Source organism: Pundamilia nyererei, unplaced genomic scaffold (assembly GCF_000239375.1).
Source record: "Pundamilia nyererei isolate P.nyererei 1_Seehausen unplaced genomic scaffold, PunNye1.0 scaffold00183, whole genome shotgun sequence".
Lineage (NCBI taxonomy): Eukaryota > Metazoa > Chordata > Actinopteri > Cichliformes > Cichlidae > Pundamilia > Pundamilia nyererei.
Window position 1 is genome coordinate 734,919 of NW_005187584.1, and position 23,277 is coordinate 758,195.

Here is a 23,277-nt window from a genome sequence, read left to right on the forward strand (position 1 = left end):
TCCGCTCTTATCCAGAATCAATAGAACAGAAATAGCACAACTTCCTACAAGTCCAGCACCTCAAATGCCCCTGACGTCAACACTCGCTGATGTACAAAATTGCTCCTCTGTGAGTCTTGTTATATTTGGGCTGGACTGGAGACAAACTGGCGTTTGAGACTTTATAGGTCTGCAGAGACCGACCGATTGGACCAGACCTGGAACAGAGGAGGCACAAAGTTTCAGACTCAGCTCGTTCTTACTGTGCATCATACATGAACACAAAGGATGACCACACGGTTAACGTTGTGTGTTAATGTCAAGCTCATCGATGTTATGGCCAAACATTAACTCACATGACGCTGCAGGTTTCCCTGCTTGGACAGATATATGGGTACACACATTTGTATCCATCAAATAACCATGGCGACTGTACAGATGATATATGATCCCCAGACCTCGAGCGTAGGCTGTTCGCGCATAGCTGCACGAGCTCACGCTCCCCACGCCCGCCGAGGCTTCCCATGAGCCTGTCACACACGGCGTTCACCATACTGGTTGACTTTCACTCCCTCCATAATCACAGCTCATCAGCAGTCTCCTCACTGCATCACACAGTAAATCTACTGACTCATGGCCTCAGTTACACAAACTCTAAAACCGCATGCAGCCTTATGGCGAGCGCACCCGAGCACACACCAGGGACACTGTGGCCTTTTCAGGCCAAACCCAAAGTTAAAAAATTACTGCTCAGACTTGCAGGATCATTTTTGGACTTTAAATTATTGTTATGGTCAGTGTGACAACACTGCCCCATCCATCCATCCATCCATCCATCCATCCATCCATCATCAACCTAGCGTCATGGAGGACAACCGCTGCTCCTCAGTATCAAAAGGAGGTAGTTTTAGTAGTTAGGGTGCATCTTAGGCACATCCCTTTGGAAGTTTACCGGACACGCCCAACTGGGAGGAGACCCTGGGGTAGATCCAGAACCCTGTGGAGCGATTATTTATTCGTCTGGCGTGGGAATGCCTCAGGCTCCCCCCAGGAGGTGCTGGAACGTGTTGCTGGGGTCAACAACATTTGAGATGTTTATCCTGCTGCCATCGCCACTCGACAGGATGCATGGACTCAGAAACAAATATATATATAAAGTCATTTTGCTTTAAGGGTTTACAAAGGAAGTCAGTTAAAAATTAATTTAAACTTTAATACCTGATCTTCAACCTTCATGCCAGCAAGAGACACTCTTCATGTCTCGTAGTCATAAGATTCCCTGTTACTCTATTACTATTACTTTCAATCTGAAGCAGCTACAAGGCACCAAAAACACTTGCAAGCATTTCTCTTGTGATTTCCTTAAAGTGCGTCGGTCCCCCGACTCCTTTAATAAGGAAAACATTTACCCCCCACCCCCAACAGCCTGTGTGTACACAGCTGGGGAGTCCATTTTCTCACCCCGGCCCACCCAGCCTCTTCTCCTCCACCGCCCCTCTTTCTCTTGTTCTGATTTCCTACCTTGTCCCACTTCTCATCAGGAAACATGACGAGTCCATAAGGAAACTTTCCTTTCTTAGTCCTGTGGGGTTGTTTTGGTGTGGGGGGGTCTTTATGACCAGATGTTGTGCTGACAAACTCAGCACTGACGGTGTTGTAGTCTCTAAGAAAACAGGAACCAAGACTTTTAACACGGTGGGAAAAGTGTTCAAAGAATCTGATTAAGCTGACAGGTCGTCCAAAAGAAGCTACACATGTACACACACACACACACACACACACACTCACACACACACACACACACACATCTGCAGAAGCATGAAGTGATTACAGGCTGAGAAGTTATCCTGGCCAACAGCAGGTGGGAGGAAGAAAGACAAAAAGGGGAGAGGATGATGAAGGTCAACAAAAGGTAACGTGACAGAAAGTATCTGACGATTCTGTTTTTCTAACAAACTGAACAGAAACGACTGGAAATTAAGAAATCGACCACGGCGATCGTTCTGTGGACCTTGGGACTTACTTCCCTGCCATCACTCCTCACAGCACACATACCACAGGATACGGTTCAAAGCGCAGGACAAACACCCACTGTCTGTCTGAGCTATGAAGTCATCCACCTTAGAAGAGCCTGAGGTCTCACCAGCTCTGCTGATAGGAACAACACTCAGTCACAACATCAAAGCTTTCCTGGTTTGATAGCTTTCCTAACATTAGTGCATGTGCGTGGGTATGAGGGGCATTGACGAAAGACAGATCACTCCTCCAATCCAAGAGGTCCGCTCGAATTATAATACGCCAAATACACACAAACCTCTTATTTTCAGTTTTTAGCCATTTTACTCTGTTACGGTGTTAAAGTAGCTGCTGAGAATCAGTGCAGGTGTACAAACAATACCTTCATTTACCCAGATCATCTCAACAGCGTCTTTGGGCGTGAAACAAAAAGCAGGCACACAGATGATCATATCATTCAACCACAGCAAGCATGACGAGAGCAGGGTGTACTGTCTTTGTTCCTCGTGGTTTTCCCACCAAAGTCCGAGCGGGATTCATATTTGAAGGCCTCCTCTAAGGAAGAGAATCAGTCACACAGTATAAACACAGCAATAAGGATGAGCGCTCACCTCTCTCGCACTGCGGGCCAGTGAAACCGTAGACACAGGCACATCTGTTGGGCCCGATGCAGCGCCCACCGTTCTGGCAGCCATTCTCACACACAGCTGCCCGAGACAGAGGAAAAATGGATCCAGTGAGAAATACAGACTCTCTTTAATTCTTTGTTTCTTATAGAAATGTCGCGACCGCATTCTGTCTTGTGTTTGTAATGAATCAGAATCAGAATCAGAATACTTTATTAATCCCTGGGGGAAATTATTTTTTGTTACAGTGCTCCATTTTAAACCAACATTAAGACAAGACAGACAATACACTAACTAAGAATAGTACAATATATACATATATACACATACATACTTCACTCATAAATAAATAGTTGGAAAAGAAACATGTGTAGTTGTAGCAGCTTCTGCTTGTACGCTCAGCAGGTAAAGACAGCAGCAACAGGCCTGTTGGCGTGAGCTTCAAATGTCCTCGCTTCTGTTCTTATGAGGTTTAAGCGTAAAACTGTGACCAAAGTTCTGCAGACTTGAAGAATATCAAACATTCTTCTAAACACACGTGGTCTGCGCAGCACACAAGACACTAATGCAAGTTACACATATGTGCATGCACAGCGCACCGCCCCGCACCCAGGCTCAGCAGTTTTGCACTCACGTTGTCCGCAGTGGTTGCCGGTGTATCCTTTTGTGCACAAGCAGGAGTCCTCGGCGCAGCTGCCTCCGTTCATACACCTGACATTACAGGACTGAACTGTAAGAGAGAGGAAAGGTTTGGCTCAGAAGGCCCATCAGCAGCTCCGTCTGAACACCTGCATTTTAATTAAATATGGATTTTACACATGTTGGTAGTTTACACATGTTTGGAGGGTTCTGATTAACATACACTGTTCAAAAACACCCCAAGCTACAAATCCGGAGCTAATCATACGGACTGGGGTTAGGCAATATGTCAGGCCAGCTGAAGGCTACAGCCAGTCAGGAATTTGCTGAAAAGAAAACTGGGGGAAGGGAGCAAAGAGAAGAGCGCACAAGAAGCAAAGAAGAAGAACAAAAGCCAACAGGGTGTGAAGAAGAGTACGAAAAAAGAGCCATAAGTGGTGTCTCTGTAAAAAGCTTCCAGGCTGTCAGACTGCTTTGGTCGAGAGGGCCAATGTGACGATCTCGAACACGTAGGAGCAGCTTCCTTTAGAGCAGCTAATTGGCGCTCCTGGCCGACAGGCAGCTTCTGCTGAGCCAGCTTTTGACTGAACGTAGCAAAGCAGAGACGCCGACGTTGATTTTATTGTCCTTTAGTCCTCCTTCCCCTATAAACTCTGTGCCTTTCATGCTCTTCTGTTTTCATCTGAATCTTAAGTTCAACATTAATTTCCTCTCTCTTCCCTCCATCTGTCTGTGCGCGTCTGTCTCTCTTTAACATTTCTGGCATGCAGCGCTCTGCAGCAGAGGGGAAATGACTGAGCTTCCCCAGAGCTGACTTTGTCTAATGAGACTTTCTGAGTTTGCACACTTGCCAACAGGAGGTATTTCAGCCACTATAATCCACCCACTTACTCTGACTGTACCCAAACACACTAACTATGCCTTGTGTGAATCACAATGAAGGAATACGCTCTGAGGTAGCTTTTCATTTTGAGATTCCTGCCTTACTGGAAACTCGCGCAGCACCAAGTTTTAGTGTACATGAGTCAAAGCACAATGGCACGAATCCTTGGATCTGGATCCTGCGCAGTTTTGGAAAATGTAAGGCGAGGTATTTTTCACAGGAATGGTTTACAAAGCTCTCATTTGTTCCATAGATTGAATGCATCTAGAAGTCCCAGTTAGCTTTCTGACGTGCAACTCTTGGCAGGCTCCATGCACAGATCTGGCAGAAGCTCATTCTGTCTGGACTGCTCCTCATAGCAACACATGGTGATAAATGAAAGCAAATAGTTTGGGACTCTGGAGGAGCCTGCATTTACAGGTCAGTGTACTAGTGGGCTGCCTCTGTCTTTCAACGTTCTTCTTGTTCATCCTTTAGGGAGTCGGGTACGGCTTTGCTCCCAGCTTTCAACCTTCAAGATGGAAGATTACAGCAACTGTCTGTAAGGCCAGCAATAGAAGCAGTCATGTGAATCATAAATAATGACTGCAGTCAGTGATTACAATTTTCCCCACCATGAAACAAACCGTGGAGAAAACCCCCTAAACTCAGGGCTCCTCACAAAAACATGTTTTTAAATAGGTCCAGGAAGAGCAGGAAGACTTTGGCTAACAGCAAGAGACGCTGTAGTGTGAGGCTCTCTGTCTGCTTATCATCCTCTGCTCCTCAGGAGGATAAGAGGCTGCTGACTGAAGAGAGAGACACTGGAGGTAAGCTTTCATGTCACGAGCTTTCTCTGTTACAGGAGCTCATCTGAAGGAGCAGGAGCAGGAGGAGGAGGAGGAGAGGAACGACCACATTTGGACACAGAAAAGATGATCTCATTGGATAGCTTCTCCTCATGACGCTCCATCTCCTGCAGGTGGAAAGAGATGGTCTGCCCCAATGACCCGTGCATGGGAAGCTGGACGTGCAGAGCAGCATGATTGGGAGGCTGTGTGTGTGTCATCCAAAGAAGCAGGGGTGCAGGGTTGTGGAAGCACAATGCGCTTCTGTGTTCTGGTTGTATCGTCGGTAAGCTGCTCACATCTGGGTGTTTTTTACGAGAATCTGAGAAACACAGGAAGTCGAGGCTCGCGTGTGAGTGTGTGTTGGAGCTGAGCGGGAGTGTGATGGAAAACTGAGGTGCTTTATAGCTATGTTGTGTCCTGATTTACACACCCCAGAGACCTGTGACAAGTCCCCGTGATGCAGTGAAAACAAAGGTTGCACAAGATGCTCTCAAAGCAGCTCCGACCACAAAGGAGTCTTTGAGTTCCAGGAAATAACCCTCCCCAACTTTTGTTTAGTTCTGCACCTCGCTCAAGTCATCAATCAGCTTTTGGGTTAATGAGAACAACTCTTTTGTTTTATTTGCACTTTTAAACTTTACACCAAACAGCACAGAGACTCACTTCTGTGCAAGATAAAACTGCAGTGGAGCGGCTGGTTTCAAAGCTGCCTCCTTTCCTTTCATGGAATATGATGTTGGTTTCAAGCCTGAATGATCGTGCTGGGACTCTGACTGCATTAGCAGATAAGCCGTATCGTAACTGTCTTTGGATGCTTTTTCTGTTTGGACTGCTGAGTCAAACTGTCAACCTCAGTTTCCCATGAAACACACTCAGACGTATCCTCCATGTGTGATAGAATAACTACAGGATCATTTACTCAATAAGTCTCTAAATCTGCCTGTGTGGGTTCCAGCTTTGCTTCTTATTAAAGACAGCACACACTGGTTGCAACACCAGTGCCACAATCTGGAGCTGTTACAGTTCTTCTCAGTTGCTTTGGCACAAAACTCCTGAGACGCAGTCGAGCTGTTTGAAATCCTTCGAATCAGCGCGCAACGTGTCTCCTAGTAGAGCAGTAAGGATGTGTGGCAGCGCAGCAAACGGGAAGACGTCAGAAATAAGAAGATGCAGAAAAAAGTGCAGGTGACACACACACACACACACACACACACACACACACACACACACACACACACACACACACACACACACACACCTGTGGTGAAGTGAAAGACAGGCTGGCCCTGTGTTGTTACTCAGATGTACAAATTCACACAGAAATGCTTTTCTCTCTCTCTTGTTGTTACTTTGTATCAGTATTTGTCTTGTTGTTACTTTGTATCAGTATTTGTCTTGTTGTTACTTTGTATCAGTATTTGTCTTGTTGTTACTTTGTATCAGTATTTGTAATTTGTATCTGTGTGCAGCACTTTGGCCAATCCTACTGTTGTAATGACATGTGCTATATAAATAAAATAAACATAAGCAAACATAAACAAAAGCGTGTAAACTTTTCATTGTTCCTGTTAATAGTTTAGGGGCAGCGTGGACACGAGGTGGTTAGCGCTTGTTGCAACCACCTTTGGGAGGATCTTTCTGTGGGACGTTTCCATCTTCTCCCCTCGTGCTTTCCGAGTTCCTCCCAAAGTCCAAGGACGTGCAGTTAGTGGGGTTTGGTTAACTCGTGGTTCTGGTTGTCTATGTCTCAGTGTTACCCCTGAAACAGACAGGTGAGAGGGTGTACCCCACCTGTTGCCCTGGGGCAACTCGTATAGGCTGCTCGTTCTCTAAGAAAACCCTGCACTCGAAAAGTGAGTCACTTTTGCTAATATATAGTCGTCATTTATCCTCATAAAAATCATCAAAAAAGTAATTATGCTGTTAGGACATCCTGTAAAAGCTTCGATCATTCAGAGAAAATATCTAAATATTTGGGTTACCTACGTTTACACAGTGTCAAAGGAATTTGTCATTTTAGTGGCTTATTCACTGAAGCAAAAACCTCATTTTAACAAATGAATTCATGGTTTGGGGCGAGCTTCAGGTTTTTCTAAGTATGCATGTTTTGCAGCTGAGAAAAACTGTAATGCTGGTTAAAGCCCGGCAGTCACCTGAGAGCACTTTAGAGGTCGGACAAAGACCAGTGACTATAGTGGCTCTTTAAGCGAGCCATGTAAACATAATCATGTCTGACTGAGACTTGATCAAATCTGCGTCTCTCCAGCCCCAGAGCTCAGAGACAGCTGTTTCTCAGCATCAGCGCATCTCTGGTAACGATGCTGTAATTACGGTTATTGCGAGACGAGGTTTTAAAGACACCCCAGCACAGCTGCTCTGCCAGAACTCGGCTGCTAACAAGGGCGACTTGTCTGGAAGCGACGCGTACTTTCTGGTTATCGATAAATGTGACTCATTTATTCAATCAGCCTGCTTTCACACACATTCAACATTCCTTCTTCTGGACATGTGTACGTTTCCCAAATCCTGCCTGGCCTTGTTTCCTGGCAAACACGAGATTCCAGGAAGAGCTAGTTAAAAAATATCACGGCCATCTGTGTGGACGCAGCAGTCATCACAGACACGTGGGTCACGTGAAGGAAGTCACAACTGTGCTGCTAATTTATGTAAACCTCTGCGTTCCACAGGCAACACGTGAAACATGAAAACACTATCTATAACTCTGGAGAGCAGGGTGCTAGAAGTGGGCCGTATAATTAAGGCGGAGGAATTGGCATTTAAAAATGGAATTCCATAGAGCTGCAATTTGTTTCCAACTGCACTGAATTATCCTGTTAAATGATGGACTCTGGCCAAAGCTGAATTTGGGAGTTTGCATATTTGGGACGACAGCAGCCACACAGAGAGTGTAGATGAGCCCTGTGAGACTGCTGGGGTTAAAAAGCCTTTTAAACTGCAGAACTGGCTCAACAAGTCAAGCCTAACAACCGACTATGGACAGAGCTACAACAGCAGAGCGGACCTCTCTTTGGTTGGGTCCCCAGCTGGAAGCTTTTCCTTGGAGGAACAGCGACCCAACAGCTCATATGAATACGGTTTCTTTTAAATCACATGCCAACAAAGTTACAGCCTTTTTACAACTCAGGTGACATTTTCTAAACAAAGCCAGTTTCTTCCAGCTGAGAGCTTTTTTGAAGGTTAAGAACGTTTTCTTATCTGCTGACTTGTGGAAAATAATTCCTGCTTTCATTTCACGCAGGCCTGATTGTGCAGCAGCCTTTATTTTAGAATCACACAGGCTCTGCTTTCTCGTCTGCTCGCTCAGAAAGCAGCAGTTCAACCACTGACTGTGAAAGGAGGATCCACTGTGGACAGAGAGAGACACACTTACACCTAGAGCCGGTTCACAAATGATTCCTGACTGTGGGCTGTGGGGCAGAGCTGGACTCCAAAGAGGAGCAACAAGAACATGCAAACTCCTAGCGGTTGATTCAGACCTCTGTGCACGCTCTTCTTTATCACTCCTTCATTTCTTTTTGGAGGAGAAGCTGGCAGGAAAGGTTTGGCAGGATTAGAACTTCATGTTTGAAATTACAGAGCAGAAGTTACAACATGATCCTCAATCGCTTTGGTAAACTGACTCATCTCTGGCCATAAAGTTGTTTGACCTTTGACCCTGATTACTGCAGCCACAGAGGCCAGCGGACGTTCTTGCACGGTCACGCGCTCCACCCTTTTAGCACCTTTTCCATCAACCAATCACTGAGCTGTAACGTTGTGGCCGTTGCCGTGGGTACACCCAGCTCGGGGAGTGCGACAGGAAGTTTGGTCCAAGCTCTCCCACTAATCTCTCACTTCACTTCCACGCCCCTGAGGAGCATGACTTCATAGCCAGAGCACAGATTTCACCGCACATCTGTGCGTGTTCTGCCAGACAGGTCAAAGGCAGGTTTCCCTCACCCCGCCCTCCAGCCTTCTCCTAATCGTTACTTATGGCGGGAAGAGATCCTGTTTTACAGCTCTGAGCCAAAGGATGATGACTGTGTGTGTGAGACGCATTTTTCTGTCTGTTTGGATTTCGCTTCGAGTGTCTCTGCCTCGCTGTGTGCACCGTGTGTGTTAGTGGGCTTGGAGGAATGTGAGTCTGTGCAAAGGGTCTGGCAGGGCCAGGCGTGACTGATGAGCTGACTTTGGCCCACTAAAGCAACGAAGCTGAACATGCATGCGACTTAACACACACTGACACAACTTTCTTGCTCCCACAGTGGTGCTTAACAACAATGTTTGCAGTGTGTCTTGCACATATTAACTTTATACTGAAAAGCCGCACACTGTGCAATAATCTCATAAAGACAAACATGATTTCACACACTCTGTATGTGAAGTACAACACTTTGCTCCAAACACACATCCTGAGTGGTCTGTAAGTAATCCAGCAGACTGAGCCGGGCAGCCAGACTCTCCACGTTAATCCTGACAAACCCTGTGACCTGAGCAGGCTCCACACACTGCTATTACACGGGCCTGAGTGTTACTATAAGAGTAAGGTGGGACAGAGACGTGTGGCAGAGGAAAAGAAACACTTCACAGCTTCGAACAGCAGAGTGAAGTAAGGCCTGAAACCACGAGAGGACTAAAGGAAATACACCATCTCTGCACTTTCCACTATAACAGTGACAGCTGATTATTTTGCTTGTGCTAGTAAGGAAACATACAAGTGGACGCCATGCTCTCAAGCAAAAGGCTTGAATTTGAAGAAAAAGAAAGCACCTCATGTTTAGGACTTGATACAAGATACATGCAACTCTTACATGATGTCATTTTACATGAATTTGGTACCCGACTATTTGCAGAAACAGCTACAGGTTCTCTGCTTCTGAATAACTCGACGGGTCTTCTCATATTTATGCTAAGATGCTGCTGGCTACATCCTGCTTAGATCTTCTGTGTATCGAGTTTTCAGAGGTTTTAATCTTCGGCAAAGAGAGAAAGCGGTTTTGTTTGATTTACTTAATCTACTGCTACAAATGCCAAATCAGCCAATCACATGGCAGCAGTTTATTTAAGTATGCAGACCTGGTGATGATCTGCTGAAGTTCAGACTGAGCATCAGAGTGGGGAGGAAAGGTGATTAAAGTGACTTTGAATGTGTCATGTTTGTTGGTGCCACACTGAGTATTTTCCACACAGTCACGGTTTACCAAGAATGGGCTGAAAAACAAGGAGCATCACGTGAGTCGCAGAACTCTGGGAAATGCTGTGTTGATGCCAGAGGACAGAGAAGAATGACCAGCCTGTTTGGAGCTGATAGGAAGGTAACGCTGGACAGGACGTCACTCCTGTCAGCCAACAACAGGACACTGAGGCTCCCGCTCACCAAAGCTGGACAACAGAAGATTAAGCAAAGGTTTCCTGGTCTCAGTCTCTGCTTTGGCATTAAGGTGGCAGCGTCAGAGTTTGGTTTAAGCAGCATGAAAGGATCCTGCTTTGGTTGTGGTGTAACAGTGACGGCGACTAAGAAGAGCAGGAGCACCAGCCCCCATCATGCACACTTTCTACAGAGGCACCATCGAGAGCATCCTGTCGAGCTGCATCACTGTGTGGTTTGGAGCCTGCAATGCGTCCTGTCATAGAACCCTCCAACGCATAGTGAGAGCTGCAGAGAGGATCATTGGTGTCTCTCTCCCCTCCCTCCAGGACATTTACAGCACCCGTCTCACTAAAAAAGCCCTTTGCATAGCGGCTGATCCCACGCACCCAATGCAAAGCTTCTTCAAGCTGCTGCCGTCGGGGAGGAGACTGCGGAGTCTCCAGGCCAGGACCAGCAGGCTGAAGGACAGCTTCATCCATCAGGCTGTCAGGAAGCTTAACTCCCTCCCGATTCTGCCCCCTCTCCCCTCTCTCCTCCACGGTCTCACTGAACTCTGTCACACACACACACACACACTCTGACTCACTCACTGGCCTGCACCAGTTACCAGTCACTTTGTGGAGCATTGGACTGCCATTACCTCATAAGACTCTGTTGTTACACTATCTCATACCGTACATTACCAAATCTCCATTTGCACTATTTGCCTATTTGCACTACTCTGCCTGGTTTGCACTCAATGTCATTTACCCTTATATTGTATATTGTATAGCTTTCTTGTTATATGTAAAATTGTATTGTATTTATTTAAATTTTTACTTTTTAATTATTTTACCTGCATTTTTTTAATCACTCTTATATTTCAATGTTCATTTACTATTTTATCTAGGGATTGAGAGTAACGAAGTTTCTATTCTCTGTATGTCCTGTACATGTGGCAGAATTGACAATAAAGTTGACTTTGACTTTGATACTGTTTGATACATATCAAAAAGCATTAAAAACCACAGCCTACTCAAAGACGGCTGCTGACTGTCCCTTTGTGACCACAGTGTAACCGTCAGGATAAGGCGGCTCGTCACAAAGGTCACACTCGGTTTAGAAAGTGGAAAACTTTGGAGATTTCTTGGCATCCCAGCGAAGTCATTATCAAACTGATTTTTATAGTTACAGTTATGATAATCATCATAACTGTGTGTGTGTGTGTGTGTGTGTGTGTGTGTGTGTGTGTGTGTGTGTGTGTGTGTGTGTGTGTAGGTACTGACCTCCTGCTCCACAGCTCGGGGAAAGCTGGCCGTTCGAGCAGGTACACATGTTGGGTCTGGAACAGAAGCCATCACCACAAGAATTCCTGCAAATCGCTGGAGAGCGAAAAGACCAAGACAGAGCGGAAAGGAGAGTCGATCTAATGACCATACATAATCGCACGAACCAATCGTGCTATGCCTATTTGCTATCTTCTCCGCTGAGTTTTGCGATGTGGGGAACTTACGAACAATGCACTGGTTTCCTCCCGGCAGAGTCTTCCAGCCTGGACAGCAATATGAATGGAAGCGAGAGCCGCACACATTGGGTCTGATAGAGAAAAGAACAAAGAAACACACGACTTACTACTGCCAGCACACTTCAGTACATCATTGAACAAACACACACACATCAGTTCATTTCTGAGGAGCCCAGAACCTGCTCGGTCTCTGCTTTCAGAAAAAACAAACTTTGATATGAAAGCATTGTAAAGTGATGGATTGAGGTATTCTCAGGCTTGGTAGGAGGGAAATGCAAGAGGCCTTCAGCTCAGTGTTTTGTTTTCCTTCAATGCTCATTTCTAAGCTTGGAAAGACAGGATGTGCAGAGTCCTCCTCTCTCTCAAAGATATGCACGGCCGCCCTGATTTCTGGCACAGACCCTGCTGGTAGTCGGCTCTGATCCTTAGTGGCAGACAGCAAACTTTGACCCTGTCTGACAGATGTAACACTCATCACAGCTCATGGGCTGCTTGTCTGGCCTTAAAGGTTAGCCACAGAGTTTTCCTCAGAGGAAATGGCTAAACCACATCTAGAACCGACTGGGTCTGCTCACACACTCGAGCACACACATAAACATGCCGTCAGGACTGAGGTCTGTTTTACAAGCTAATGAGAGGAGCTCCGTGAATAAAAGCACCTCTTTGTATATTTAAAGGAGGAGCTGTCCAAACGGGCATCGGTCGTCAAAGACTCGTGCAAGCACGAGACACTCAGGTCAGTGTCGGTCAGGGTTCCAGCTGTGTGGCTAAACTACTGTTATCCTCAGTCACCGTCCAGAGTGTATAATGACGAGTGTTTGCGGTCATCCAAGTTGGTCATTTGCCGATGGCATGACTAAGTAGCGACGGACCGCAGCGTGGTGAGTTTGGATGAAGCCTGATCCAGATGCTCATAGTAAAATAATTTGCCACAGGGACAATTTTCTACCCCCAGGATTTAATTTATCGTGTTGTGAAAACAGAAACTTTTTTTGGTAAAAGTAGATTACTCAAGTTTTTTATAACACCAAACATGAAGCAGTACAAACCAGACTCATAAAATAAGTTGGCAGAGCTGAGATGTTCTGGTCCCTAAGTGACTGCTGGATACTACATTTCCCATGATGCAGCTCAACACAGTCCTGCATTAGAACTTTTCCAGAGCTAACAGAAATATCTTTGCCCCGTTTCTTTCTAAGAACATCAGCTCAAAGGCAGAAATGTCGAATTAAGAAATGCTGAATGGACTCCGGTCACCCAGCACTCTACACTGCTCTCACTTTACATAACACACACATTCATATTTATAACACACACACTCACACACAGTGTTGGCTGCGATGCATTACAAAGTAACGAGATACTGTAATCACATTACCTGTCTCAATAACTTAATAATGTGACGCATCATTGTGCTAAACTCACTTACTTTACAGTTACAGTTACTGTATGTCGTTACTTGTGCTGGGGAGGCGCTGCAGTTACCTGCGTACCAGGTGGATAGAAAGAAAAAAAATCAAACAAAAGTGCGTTTTCGTTTACGTGTGTTTGTTACAGTCGGCTTATTTCGGTTTCTGTGAGAGAAGGTCCATCGATACAGGTCTCGAGGGTGAAAATATGGACGTTATTTCTATTTTTATTGCAAAAACTGACAACGGCGCAATGGTAGAGTGGAAACTGCAACAGGGACAGAAACATCCGCATTATGTTGCAAACACAGCTTAAGCTCTTTGTAAGTATCTGCACAGACAGCATGCTAACACCAAGCTAGCCAAAAAACACAGAGTGACGTTTGACTGGGTGCGTGTCCGGGTTTCAGACCAGCTCGGCTTCATGAGACGATGCTAACACCCTCGTATGCAGTGGGAACAGAGGCCTGTTAGCGTAGCTTAGCATTAAGACTCAAAATGAATAAAGCAGCTAGTTTTTCTTGATCGTCGGCTCATTAGCGTCTTTAAAGTTCAATAATTAAATACATTTCATTTTCTTTTTGCTAACTGTGCAGAAATTGTTGCCCAAATGTTTAAAAATTACAATTTTCCACTTTGCGGGAGTCGATGTGCCCGACTGTTTTTGTTTTTTAATCGGAACAGCTGAAAAGATTTTAGATTTTAAAACATTTTATGGGGAAACTAGTTGATTTTAGTGAATAAAAAAAAAAGACAAACCAGTAACAGTCAGGTTGATGTATTTGTAGTTCCAACCCACTAACACCACAGTGCAGCTTTTCCTTGATTAATCCCAAATAAAACTGGAATTTAAGGCGTTGACGCTGATGAACTTAAGTTGCTCCTGTGTGCTTACCCCGCCTCACTGGGCAGCATCTGCAATAATCCTAGTTTTTTACCAGGAAGATGACAGCTGGAGTTTGAGTCTCTGATATATGGAAACACACCTCCAACCACATTCCCAGATGGCACTGCGGGACAACAGGACAGAAAAACAGGTGGGCAGGCAGACGAGAGATATTAATGAAGGTAGAATGAACGGTCAGACAAAGAAAGAAGACAAACACGTAAAAGAACAAAGAAAATTTCTTTAAGGGTGTTTGCAGAAACCAAATTGTGACCTTTGGAGAGAAAGGGTGAAAAGAGCGAAAGGAATGGTGATTAGGAAGAGGAAAGACTGGTTGGTGGGAAAGGAACAGGAGATCAGTGGGAGAGAAAGCAAACAAGTTTATGTTGAGAAGAGGAGGAAGCAGGAGAAGCGGAAAACAGAGATATGAAAACGAAGCAAAGAGCAGCGTGAGCTGCACGGACCCTGAGTGGGGGCTGCATTTCTGCAAACACACAAACCGAAGTTCAGAAATGGACACAGCAAGAATCTAAATGCCGACGCCTAACGAGCGCTCGCGAGCAAAATTGTTTCCTGATCCATTCCTTCACGCGGCACTGACGATTTTCCGCTGACCTGATGTCAATATACAACGAATTACGAGGGCGCGACCCCGAGGTCAGAAGCTCTGGTTTGTTTTCTTTCCTCTTTCTTTCACCTCTTTCCTCTGGGTCAGCGCCTTGTCTCCCGTTGCACAGAGGAGGCTTTACAGGACGAACCAAGAGCGAAATGAAAAACTGCCATAAAAAGGAGTTTAAGCCCCGGGGGGGTCCCCCCAATATTGAAATGTCCTACTGTTCTCACAGCTAAAACTACAACAGGTGAACTCTTCTGTGGCCATGTTGCTGCCTTTGAAGCTAACCCCCGTCCCGTGGATCGCTCATTAACTGCCATTAATAATAACAAAAGGGAAATAGCTGCCCCCTCATCCAAAGGAAAGTGAAGAATGAAGGCAAAGTTACAGGGAAGTGGCCCAGAAACCTGGTATGCTGAGAAAATTAGTCACCCTGATCTGCGTTGGCCAGTGCAGAGCAGGCGGACTCACGACGCCGGGCTGACTCATTCAGTTCACGGTGTCTTTGCCCACGTACGCTTGTGATTGTACTGGTCACAGGTTCAGACGCCTGAAGCCTCAAACAGCCCGTTTCTCTACAAACGAGTCAATGACGATAAAGAAATGTGAGAAAATGAGCTGCAGACAGATACGAAGCTGACGAGGATCGGTAACTTTTTATGAGTCGGCTTTAACAAGCTGGAAAACATAATGTGCAACAGACAAAGGAGGAAAAGTCTGGCCCAGCTCGAATGACACGTTTAAGCCCTTAAATATGTGCAAAATGATTCAATGTCTGATGCTTTCAAAGCAGCTGAAGAAAACCATCAAGTTTAAAACCTGGAAAGAAACTCAGGCAAGCGAGAAAATTAAAAACTAAAGAACAGACTGGAATAAAAAAAGGAGGAACTCTGAAGATGCTAAACGCTGAGCGATCAAAGCGGAGCAGGAACTACAATAAATCTGTTTTATCCTGCGTCAGTCAGAAGGACGGAGGGAGATAAAGTTTTACAGTAACTGTCTGTGTTTGTGGTTTTGTAGGCCCAGCGCGAGTGTTTGTTCTTATTGCTTTGATATAAAAAGAAGTGATTATGTTTCTGTGGGCAGAGATTATTCATGCCATGAAAAGTGCTTCTTGTGAAGAAACATGGACTAATTGAACAAAGGTAATTGTAAAACAAATACAGCTACACAAATGTGTTTTCTTGTGCGTACATATCAGAAGAAGGAAGGAAACTTGTGGCTGCCTTGTGGCACGCAGTCTAACATTAAGCAGGAGCCACACGCCAATCAGCTGTCCCAGATAATCCTGTCAGCTCACTCGCAGCGAGCATAAAATCCCAAAACGGACCCGAATGTGCAGAAAAGAGAAAGGGAAACTCTGTGGCTATATTTTTAAGAGGGACTTTCTTTCCTGTGCTCTGAAAGCACTCACACTCCTGCAGGTCTGAGGTGAAACCGTTTCGATATCCAAAATTGTTCTTTATTCTGTTTCAAATCAGGCACATGCCAAGGCAGTCTGTAAATAGAGGACCCCATCCAGGCCATCAGGGTGGTATTGACATCATCCTGGAAAGTAACTAAATGTAATCCTCTGGTTTGAGGCCGACTGGCTGCCGGTTTGCCAGCATCTCAGCCGGGCGAGGAGCTGCCGAGCAGGGCTAAGTTAAAACGGTGAAAGAAATCATGAAGCAAGACTTTTCAGCCCGAACGTACGAACGTACTCAATGATAAAGAAATGATACACTCGTTTGAGTTAGTCAATCACAGATTTAAGTAAAGCAGGTGGGACACGGAGCCGGCCAGCTCGGATTCGATCCCGCCTTCACATGAGGCGGTGCCAGGGTGCAGTGTGCTGCGGGAGCACATAAATCAGTCAGTCAACATCAAACCCAGCACTGCCGGAGACAGACCAGGGGATCTGGAGCTGTAGCCAGCAAATAAACACTGCACCTCAGCCCAAGGCCAACGTGACGGCCATCGTTAGGCTGACGAGCCTGCATCACCCACACGGAGAATCTGTGAACGCCGAGTTACCGACAGCCTGCTGTGATTAGCACCACTCTCATGAATACAGACCCAGTGTGGATGAACTGCCATGAAACTCAACAAACACTGAGCTCGCGCTACAAAAGCCTAACAGCCCAAACTCGTCACCAATGAGATTTCTTCATTTTCGAGGCTTCCGTCCAGAGCTGCTCATGTGCAGATGACTAATTTTACCCGATGTCGGATGAACCGCCGTCGCTTCGGGCCAACGACCCCCAGAGTGTAGCTGAAACTAGATTCGACACTTGGGCTCGTGAGCTTTGGCCGGAGCGCTGCAATACACGGGAGGCAGCTTCAAAGAATCATTTCAGTGACAGTTACCAGGCGCACCGAGGCACACGAAGTAATCCGATCAAAATAATCAGAAACCAAGTCCAGCGTTTTGTTAAACAACTCTGGTTCGCGGTACTCGCCGTGGCCCCAAGCCCAGCGTGCGAGCGGACCTTTTTTAGCCTAAACACGCCCGAGTTTCAAAGCAAAGATGCTGTGAGTTCACTTCAGCGCAACTATCGCTGCATGAGCATTTTATTCCTGACACTGTGGGGTTCGCTCAGCAATGTAATGGAAAAAGTCTGCAGGCTTTTGTTACTTGTTCTCATGAAACCGCACTCTACTTGATGGTAATAGTGCGCTATTGTGCAAGGCTCTCCTGATTTCGTGCCTCTCTCTCCCCTGCCTGTCACACGAACTGTGAATGTGAATTATTGCTGATCACATGTCCGTGCTTATATTTGTGTCAGGCAGGATAAGTCGTAGGATTGGTAAAGGGGTCGTGCACTTTGGCCTATCTCCTTTAAATATGTCAAGGACAAACACGTGAGTCAGTCTGAGCGACGGGCAGGCCGGCCTATTTGTGGTTCAGCGCTGGACATGTTGTGAGAGAAAACACCGGCTCGGTGACGCCGCCCCGCACTTCTAATAAGCCTCAACTCAAAACCTGCAGCTATGCGCTCATAGTTTTCCTCTCTGGTACTCGGCTGTCTTTCATTCCAGCCCCACGTTACTCCTTCAGCTGCTCCGTCACCTGCAACGGTGAAACAAATGCCCTTTTCATACCCCCCGTGGGTGATACGAATACCTCATTTCCTGTGACTTGGCACCGGGGGAACCGTAAGCTGGGACAGATGGGAGACTGATTGGAACAACTGATGCAGACACTGAAGCTGGCTCCAACAAAACACTCTTTGTTTGTCAAGAAGAGGTGAAATACACAACGAAAACTCTGATGCACTGACGTGTGTGTTCCTGATTCATGATGTTTAGGTAACAAAGTGAAAGAGAGTGAAACAGGAGGGCGAGGTGAGCGGCTGCAGCTGCTGACATGATGTTTCTGGATGTTCCCCACACACAGACAAATAAACAGCACTTTAAAAACATTCATAGGTTCAGATGTAAAATGCTTTGGTGTTCAAACTGTGTCATGTTTGGCATTTTTCAAATACTCCGCTAAAGAAATGGGAACAAATATGTGTTTGTCTGGGTGCACGACACAGGCTCGTGGCGTATGTTAGATGCCTTTTTATGCATGAATGATTTAAAGGTCAGCATGAAGTAGTTTAACAGTGAAAAAGACAGTCCTCAGAAAACTCCAAAAAGCAGCCAAAGCCCAAAGAAAAACTTTGAAAGACCTCCAACAAAGAAGAACTACTGCTCGAAAAAGGAAAATATAAAGAAATGAGGAGTGGTTGATGTTATTGCACAGCACTGCACCTCCCAGCTCACTGAATTTCTCTGTTAAATACTTTAAACACTGAGGCCTATAATCTCCTTACATTCCTGAATACCTTTGTATAGCGTAACCAGTACAGGTCGGGGCATTTGGGTCATGACTTGTATAGAAAGTTCCACAAAACACGGGAGATTTTATTCTGGCGAGCGGTCTATTAATGTCAAATGTCCTGTTTTTGACAAAGCGCTGTAGTATCAGCAGCATGCTCTGGTATAAGGCGAGCTCGGCCTGAGCCCAGGAAGCACAGCAGCTCAAAGACGGCTGCCGGGAAAGCAGAGACGGAGAAACATTCATGGTTTGGATCCTTGTTCAGACACAGAGACAAATGTTGCTACATGAACTTTGGGTTCATTTCAGCCTGCAGTGCCATGTGACTCTGTATTATGTTTGTGATTGGCCATTGACAGTAAAACACACAGATTCTCACCCTCTCAATGTCTCTTGGCCGCGGCGTCGAACCCGCTGCGCCTCCCTCTGGTCCACGGTGCCGGTGAAGCGGCTAGCTTGGTACGGGCCATTCCCAGTTTGACTGCAAGCCACCTGAACCGCCCCGAGGCACATCACCACCCATCCCAGCAGAGCCTGGGTCAGCTTCCCAGATCCCATCGGTCGGCTATACCTCCACCTGAGTCCCTCCTGTGCTGATGCTCACTCCGTGACTCTTCACTTTACGGACCCAGACTGAGCAGCAGGACCTGGACCTGGATCCAGACCAAATCACGGTGTGCACTCCACAGTAAGGGCTAGACAGAGGAAGAAAGGATATCAAAGTTAAGAGACAAGTTAAACACAGACGTTGGTCTAACAGGAAGCACCTTTCCATCAGATTTACTCTGCAGGCCTCTCAGACGGGCCCGTTTCACCAGAATGACCTGAGTTCATTTGAATAAATTAGATGTTTTTAACACTGCTAATTACAGAAAAGTTCATCTTAACTATGTTTCACATCAGCTCTGTGACTCCATCACATCATCAGTGTTTTAGTTCAATTCAATGTTATTTTCAAAGCACCAAATCACCATAACAGTCGCCTCAAGGTGCTTTAAATTGTAAGGTAAAGACCCCCACGAACAATCGCCCCTATGAGCTACAACCTGACAGCAGTGGGAAGGAAAGCCTCCCTTTAAACAGGAAGCCCTCTTCTGCAGCCGGTTGGGGGGTGTTTTGGTTAATGTTACATTTATCAGTCCTTTATAGTATCTTTGTCTATTATATCTGTTTCTTTACAGTGTTAGCTAGTTAAACTACTTCAATGTTTCAAGAAGCCAGCAGTTTCAATTATTTTACATTTTAGCTGTTTTATCTGTTCCTCGTTTGAACTTTCAGACGACATCTTGATCTTACAGTGCTGCTCGTGCAAGCTTCCCTGTCTGGGTCTTCTGAGAGCACCAAAGTTACATCCCAAGAGGTTCACGCCAAAGAAGACAGTAGATTTATGCTTCGAGGATGAAACCTGACAGGTTGGACAGTGGCACTGACACCTGTGCGTCATGTGTAGTTACACTTCGGGGGGAGGTGCATGTCGGGTTACACGGTAGGTTCTGGTGGGCGTGGCGATGGTGTAGAGCTGCTGTTAATCTTAGTGCGGTGTATTAACAGCCTCACATTTACACTCAGGCCTCGCAAAGCTTTGATCTCTGCTTCATATCTGAATTTCATACACTCTTAATTTGTAATGTTGTTACAATAAACGATTTTATGGTATCTTATTGATGATGATAACTTTGCTAGTTAATTAAGTGAGTTTATATATCGTTAAAGCTCCACGTCTACCCTGTGTAATGAGCAGATGAAATAAATGATGCCCATCATAGATTTCTGACCACTGTGAAGAGAACACGATATACTCCGATGCAAAACACTTTGCATTTCATTTTCTTCTTTTCCTTTGTGATGCTGGGCGGTTACAGTAAGACAATAGAAAACATGTGATTTGTGGACACGCAAGGAAAGAGAAGAGAGACTTAAATTCTGACTTCTAGCAATCTGTTTTCAGTATACTGCACTTCAAAGCCTTCTCGTAACAAGTTTATCACTCAACAGACACAGAAAACTGCAAAAACTGGGAAATGAGGTCATAAACTGATTAGAGAAACATGCTGTGTGTCAAACATACAGCGTTCAGTGTTGTTTACTGGCATTAACAAGGATAATAAAGATTTTACTCATTAAAATTAAAACAAAGTGAAGGGGGAGGTTATTTTTGCCCTTTGGGACACTGGACCATGAAGAAGCTTTTACACTGCTGTCCCTTAAAGGATAGTGTGTCGTTTACACATATTATCTTTAACTTTAGCTAAACTTTATTGTTGAGAACATAAATCTAACAGCTACTGAAGCACTTCTGCTGTGATTTCATTCACACACCTACTGGTCCAAATGGCTGCCTTCAGACCAGAGGGAGCTAGAGAGCAGGACTAACGGCGTGCTGGGAGAAAAGCGCAGGAGTTGAGGGTTAGATAGTCGTGTACAGTATCAGATGATCAGTCGGGTCAAAATTTCACAACCAGAAAGAAAACAAAGAACAATTAGACATTTATTCACTCATACAGTGTTCATCAAGTGATTTATGGAGCCTTGGTTTCTAAATGTAACTGTGCAGCTCAGTCCTGAGGGCGTTAGGCTAAATTCAAATGAAAAATATCTCGACGCCAGCGGCATTAGACAGCCGTGAGGCTCCTTCTTTACCTCCTCACAGACTACGGGTTTAACGGGGAACTCTGGGCCCCCTGTGATATACAACCTCAGCAAACCCAGTGTCCAACCGCATCACATAGCTGGGCTGGACACGGAATACAGGAGAAATATGGCCCCACATCCTTAATGGAAGAGGAGAGATGGATGAGCCGTGAACTCAGTCAAGTATGCAGAGCTCAGACACGGGGAGAGGTGCTGGCAAAACCCGGCAGGAAGAGATGGATGTTGAGGAAAAAAGAAATGTGAATATAATTGTCCACTATTATACTATAATTCACATTTTCCGTTTCTTTAAGGCAAAAAAACCGGAGCGCGTCCAAACGTGAATCTGGCACAACTTTTACGCGACGTCCTTTTTTAATCGTCGCTTTTTGTTCTAAACACCGATTCAAATAAAAATCCCTCGAAATCCAAAATGTTGCGCTCCCTGCAGCTGAGTGTGGAGGCGGGATCAGAACCGAACAAAAGAAATGCATGATCAATTACGGAGAGCGAGCTCTGCCGAGCACTTCTCCAAGCGTGCTGTCAAAATAAAGCAGCTAAAGCATCCGTCAGGATTATCGTTTAATCGTCGGACCGCTGGTGCAAAACATACCCTTTAACACAAAATGAGCCTATTTGCTTAGAGATAAACATCACACCAAGCACAGTTTACACTCTTTTCCACCTAAACAGTTAATAATTACTTAAGGTGCAACATTACAAGTACATTTAAGCCTGCTGTTAATCCACTACAGAGAAGCACCGATAATTTGGAGCAGGCTGTGCACAAGTGTGTCTGGTTCAGTCCCCAACTCTTAAAAAGTGCAAACCAGCCATTCAAGACATCTGCTACAAGCTGACCAAAAAAAGCACATAAGAGTTTCCACGATAGTGACGCGCTGAAAACACATCTGCACGCCACCACGACTTTATGAATGGAGAAAAAACACAACATCAACTCCTACTAGTTGAAACACAACAGATGGAAAAATAGGTGAATGCGCTCTTCATTCCGCTATACTCTGCTAGAAACTTAAGACCACACTAAAACTCAAACAAGGCGAGCAATGCAAAACCAAAAAGCCGGTTAGAGAGAAAAGTGCAGCATCCGCGCTTCATCCGTCAGCATTCTTACATTTTTCCATCTACCTTTGTGCATCTTCAGATGGCAGCCATGCATATAAAGAGATCATCTCCGTGAAACAACGGGCTGCTGAAAGAATGGTCAGAGCCATTGATAAGCAAATTTTAGTGTTCTCAAGCGGTACTAATACCTTGCAGCAGTTGAAGTGCCTTGGCGTCGAGGAGCCCCGTCGGAATTCGAGACAGGATATGTGCCCCCGAGTGGAATATTGAACTATAGCCTTGTGAGAAAAAGAGAAAAGTTAGGGAATTGCCCTGTTTGGGAGAGGGGAGGGGACACAGAGTGAGGCAGACACTGGGCGAGAGGGGGGTAGTAACGGACTGCAGGACAAACCCACATTCCTCAAGACTCCTAGAGTTGTTATAACAGGGGCCAAGTAGCTAAACCTCCACACTGTGGCTGACATAGCTCCACTATCATCACCGAGCACAAAACTCCCCTTCAGGCTAAACCAAGTGATGAGATAAGAGTTCCTCAAAGGAAATGTTCTTGGATGCCGAACGAATCGCAACATCAGGAGTGGAGACAGAAGCAAAACTGCCAAATGGTTTCTAATGATGTTCGTGATCAGAGCCTAAAATACTGGGATTAGGTCGTTGTAGATATAAAGTTTTAAAAAAATCCAACAGCCTCACACGTGGCTCTGATCACAGACAATTCATTTTTCATTTACATCTAAGTATAAAGCAAGAGTTTCAAGTGTGCACTTGCTGTTCAAACAGATTTATCTGTTTACTGCCGGTGACTGACACATCCTTTATTGCCACAAGTGTTGGTAGGAAGTTAGCATTCATGTTTGGTTATACTGGTTAGGACAGCTGAGGAGGTCTCAGAGCTGAACTGGTTCAGGGCAGTTCTACAAAGGAGACTTTTTAAAAACAAAGTCTCATGAAAATGAAGATTCAGCTTGGCTTAAACACAGCAGTCAGTTGCATTTTCAT

General features: G+C 45.4%; 1 protein-coding gene across 2 annotated transcripts in view; it reads right to left on the minus strand.

Annotated features, from left to right (window-relative positions):
* fbn2b (fibrillin 2b) overlaps nt 1-22,652 on the minus strand; it is a 66,109-nt gene extending 43,457 nt beyond the window's left edge. Inside the window, exons 1-6 of one of the 2 annotated variants that reach the window (XM_005746793.1) lie at nt 22,467-22,652; nt 18,941-19,256; nt 11,837-11,919; nt 11,610-11,705; nt 3,256-3,351; nt 2,607-2,702 (exon numbers count right to left, since the gene is read on the minus strand). In XM_005746793.1, the coding sequence (XP_005746850.1) occupies nt 2,607-2,702; nt 3,256-3,351; nt 11,610-11,705; nt 11,837-11,919; nt 18,941-19,119 (550 nt within the window). In that variant the 5' untranslated portion in view covers nt 19,120-19,256; nt 22,467-22,652. Of the gene's footprint in view, nt 1-2,606; nt 2,703-3,255; nt 3,352-11,609; nt 11,706-11,836; nt 11,920-18,940; nt 19,257-20,880; nt 21,655-22,466 lie in introns of those variants that run through there. The other variant, XM_013914282.1, reaches the window with a different exon arrangement.
* Nucleotides 22,653-23,277: the final 625 nt, after the last annotated feature.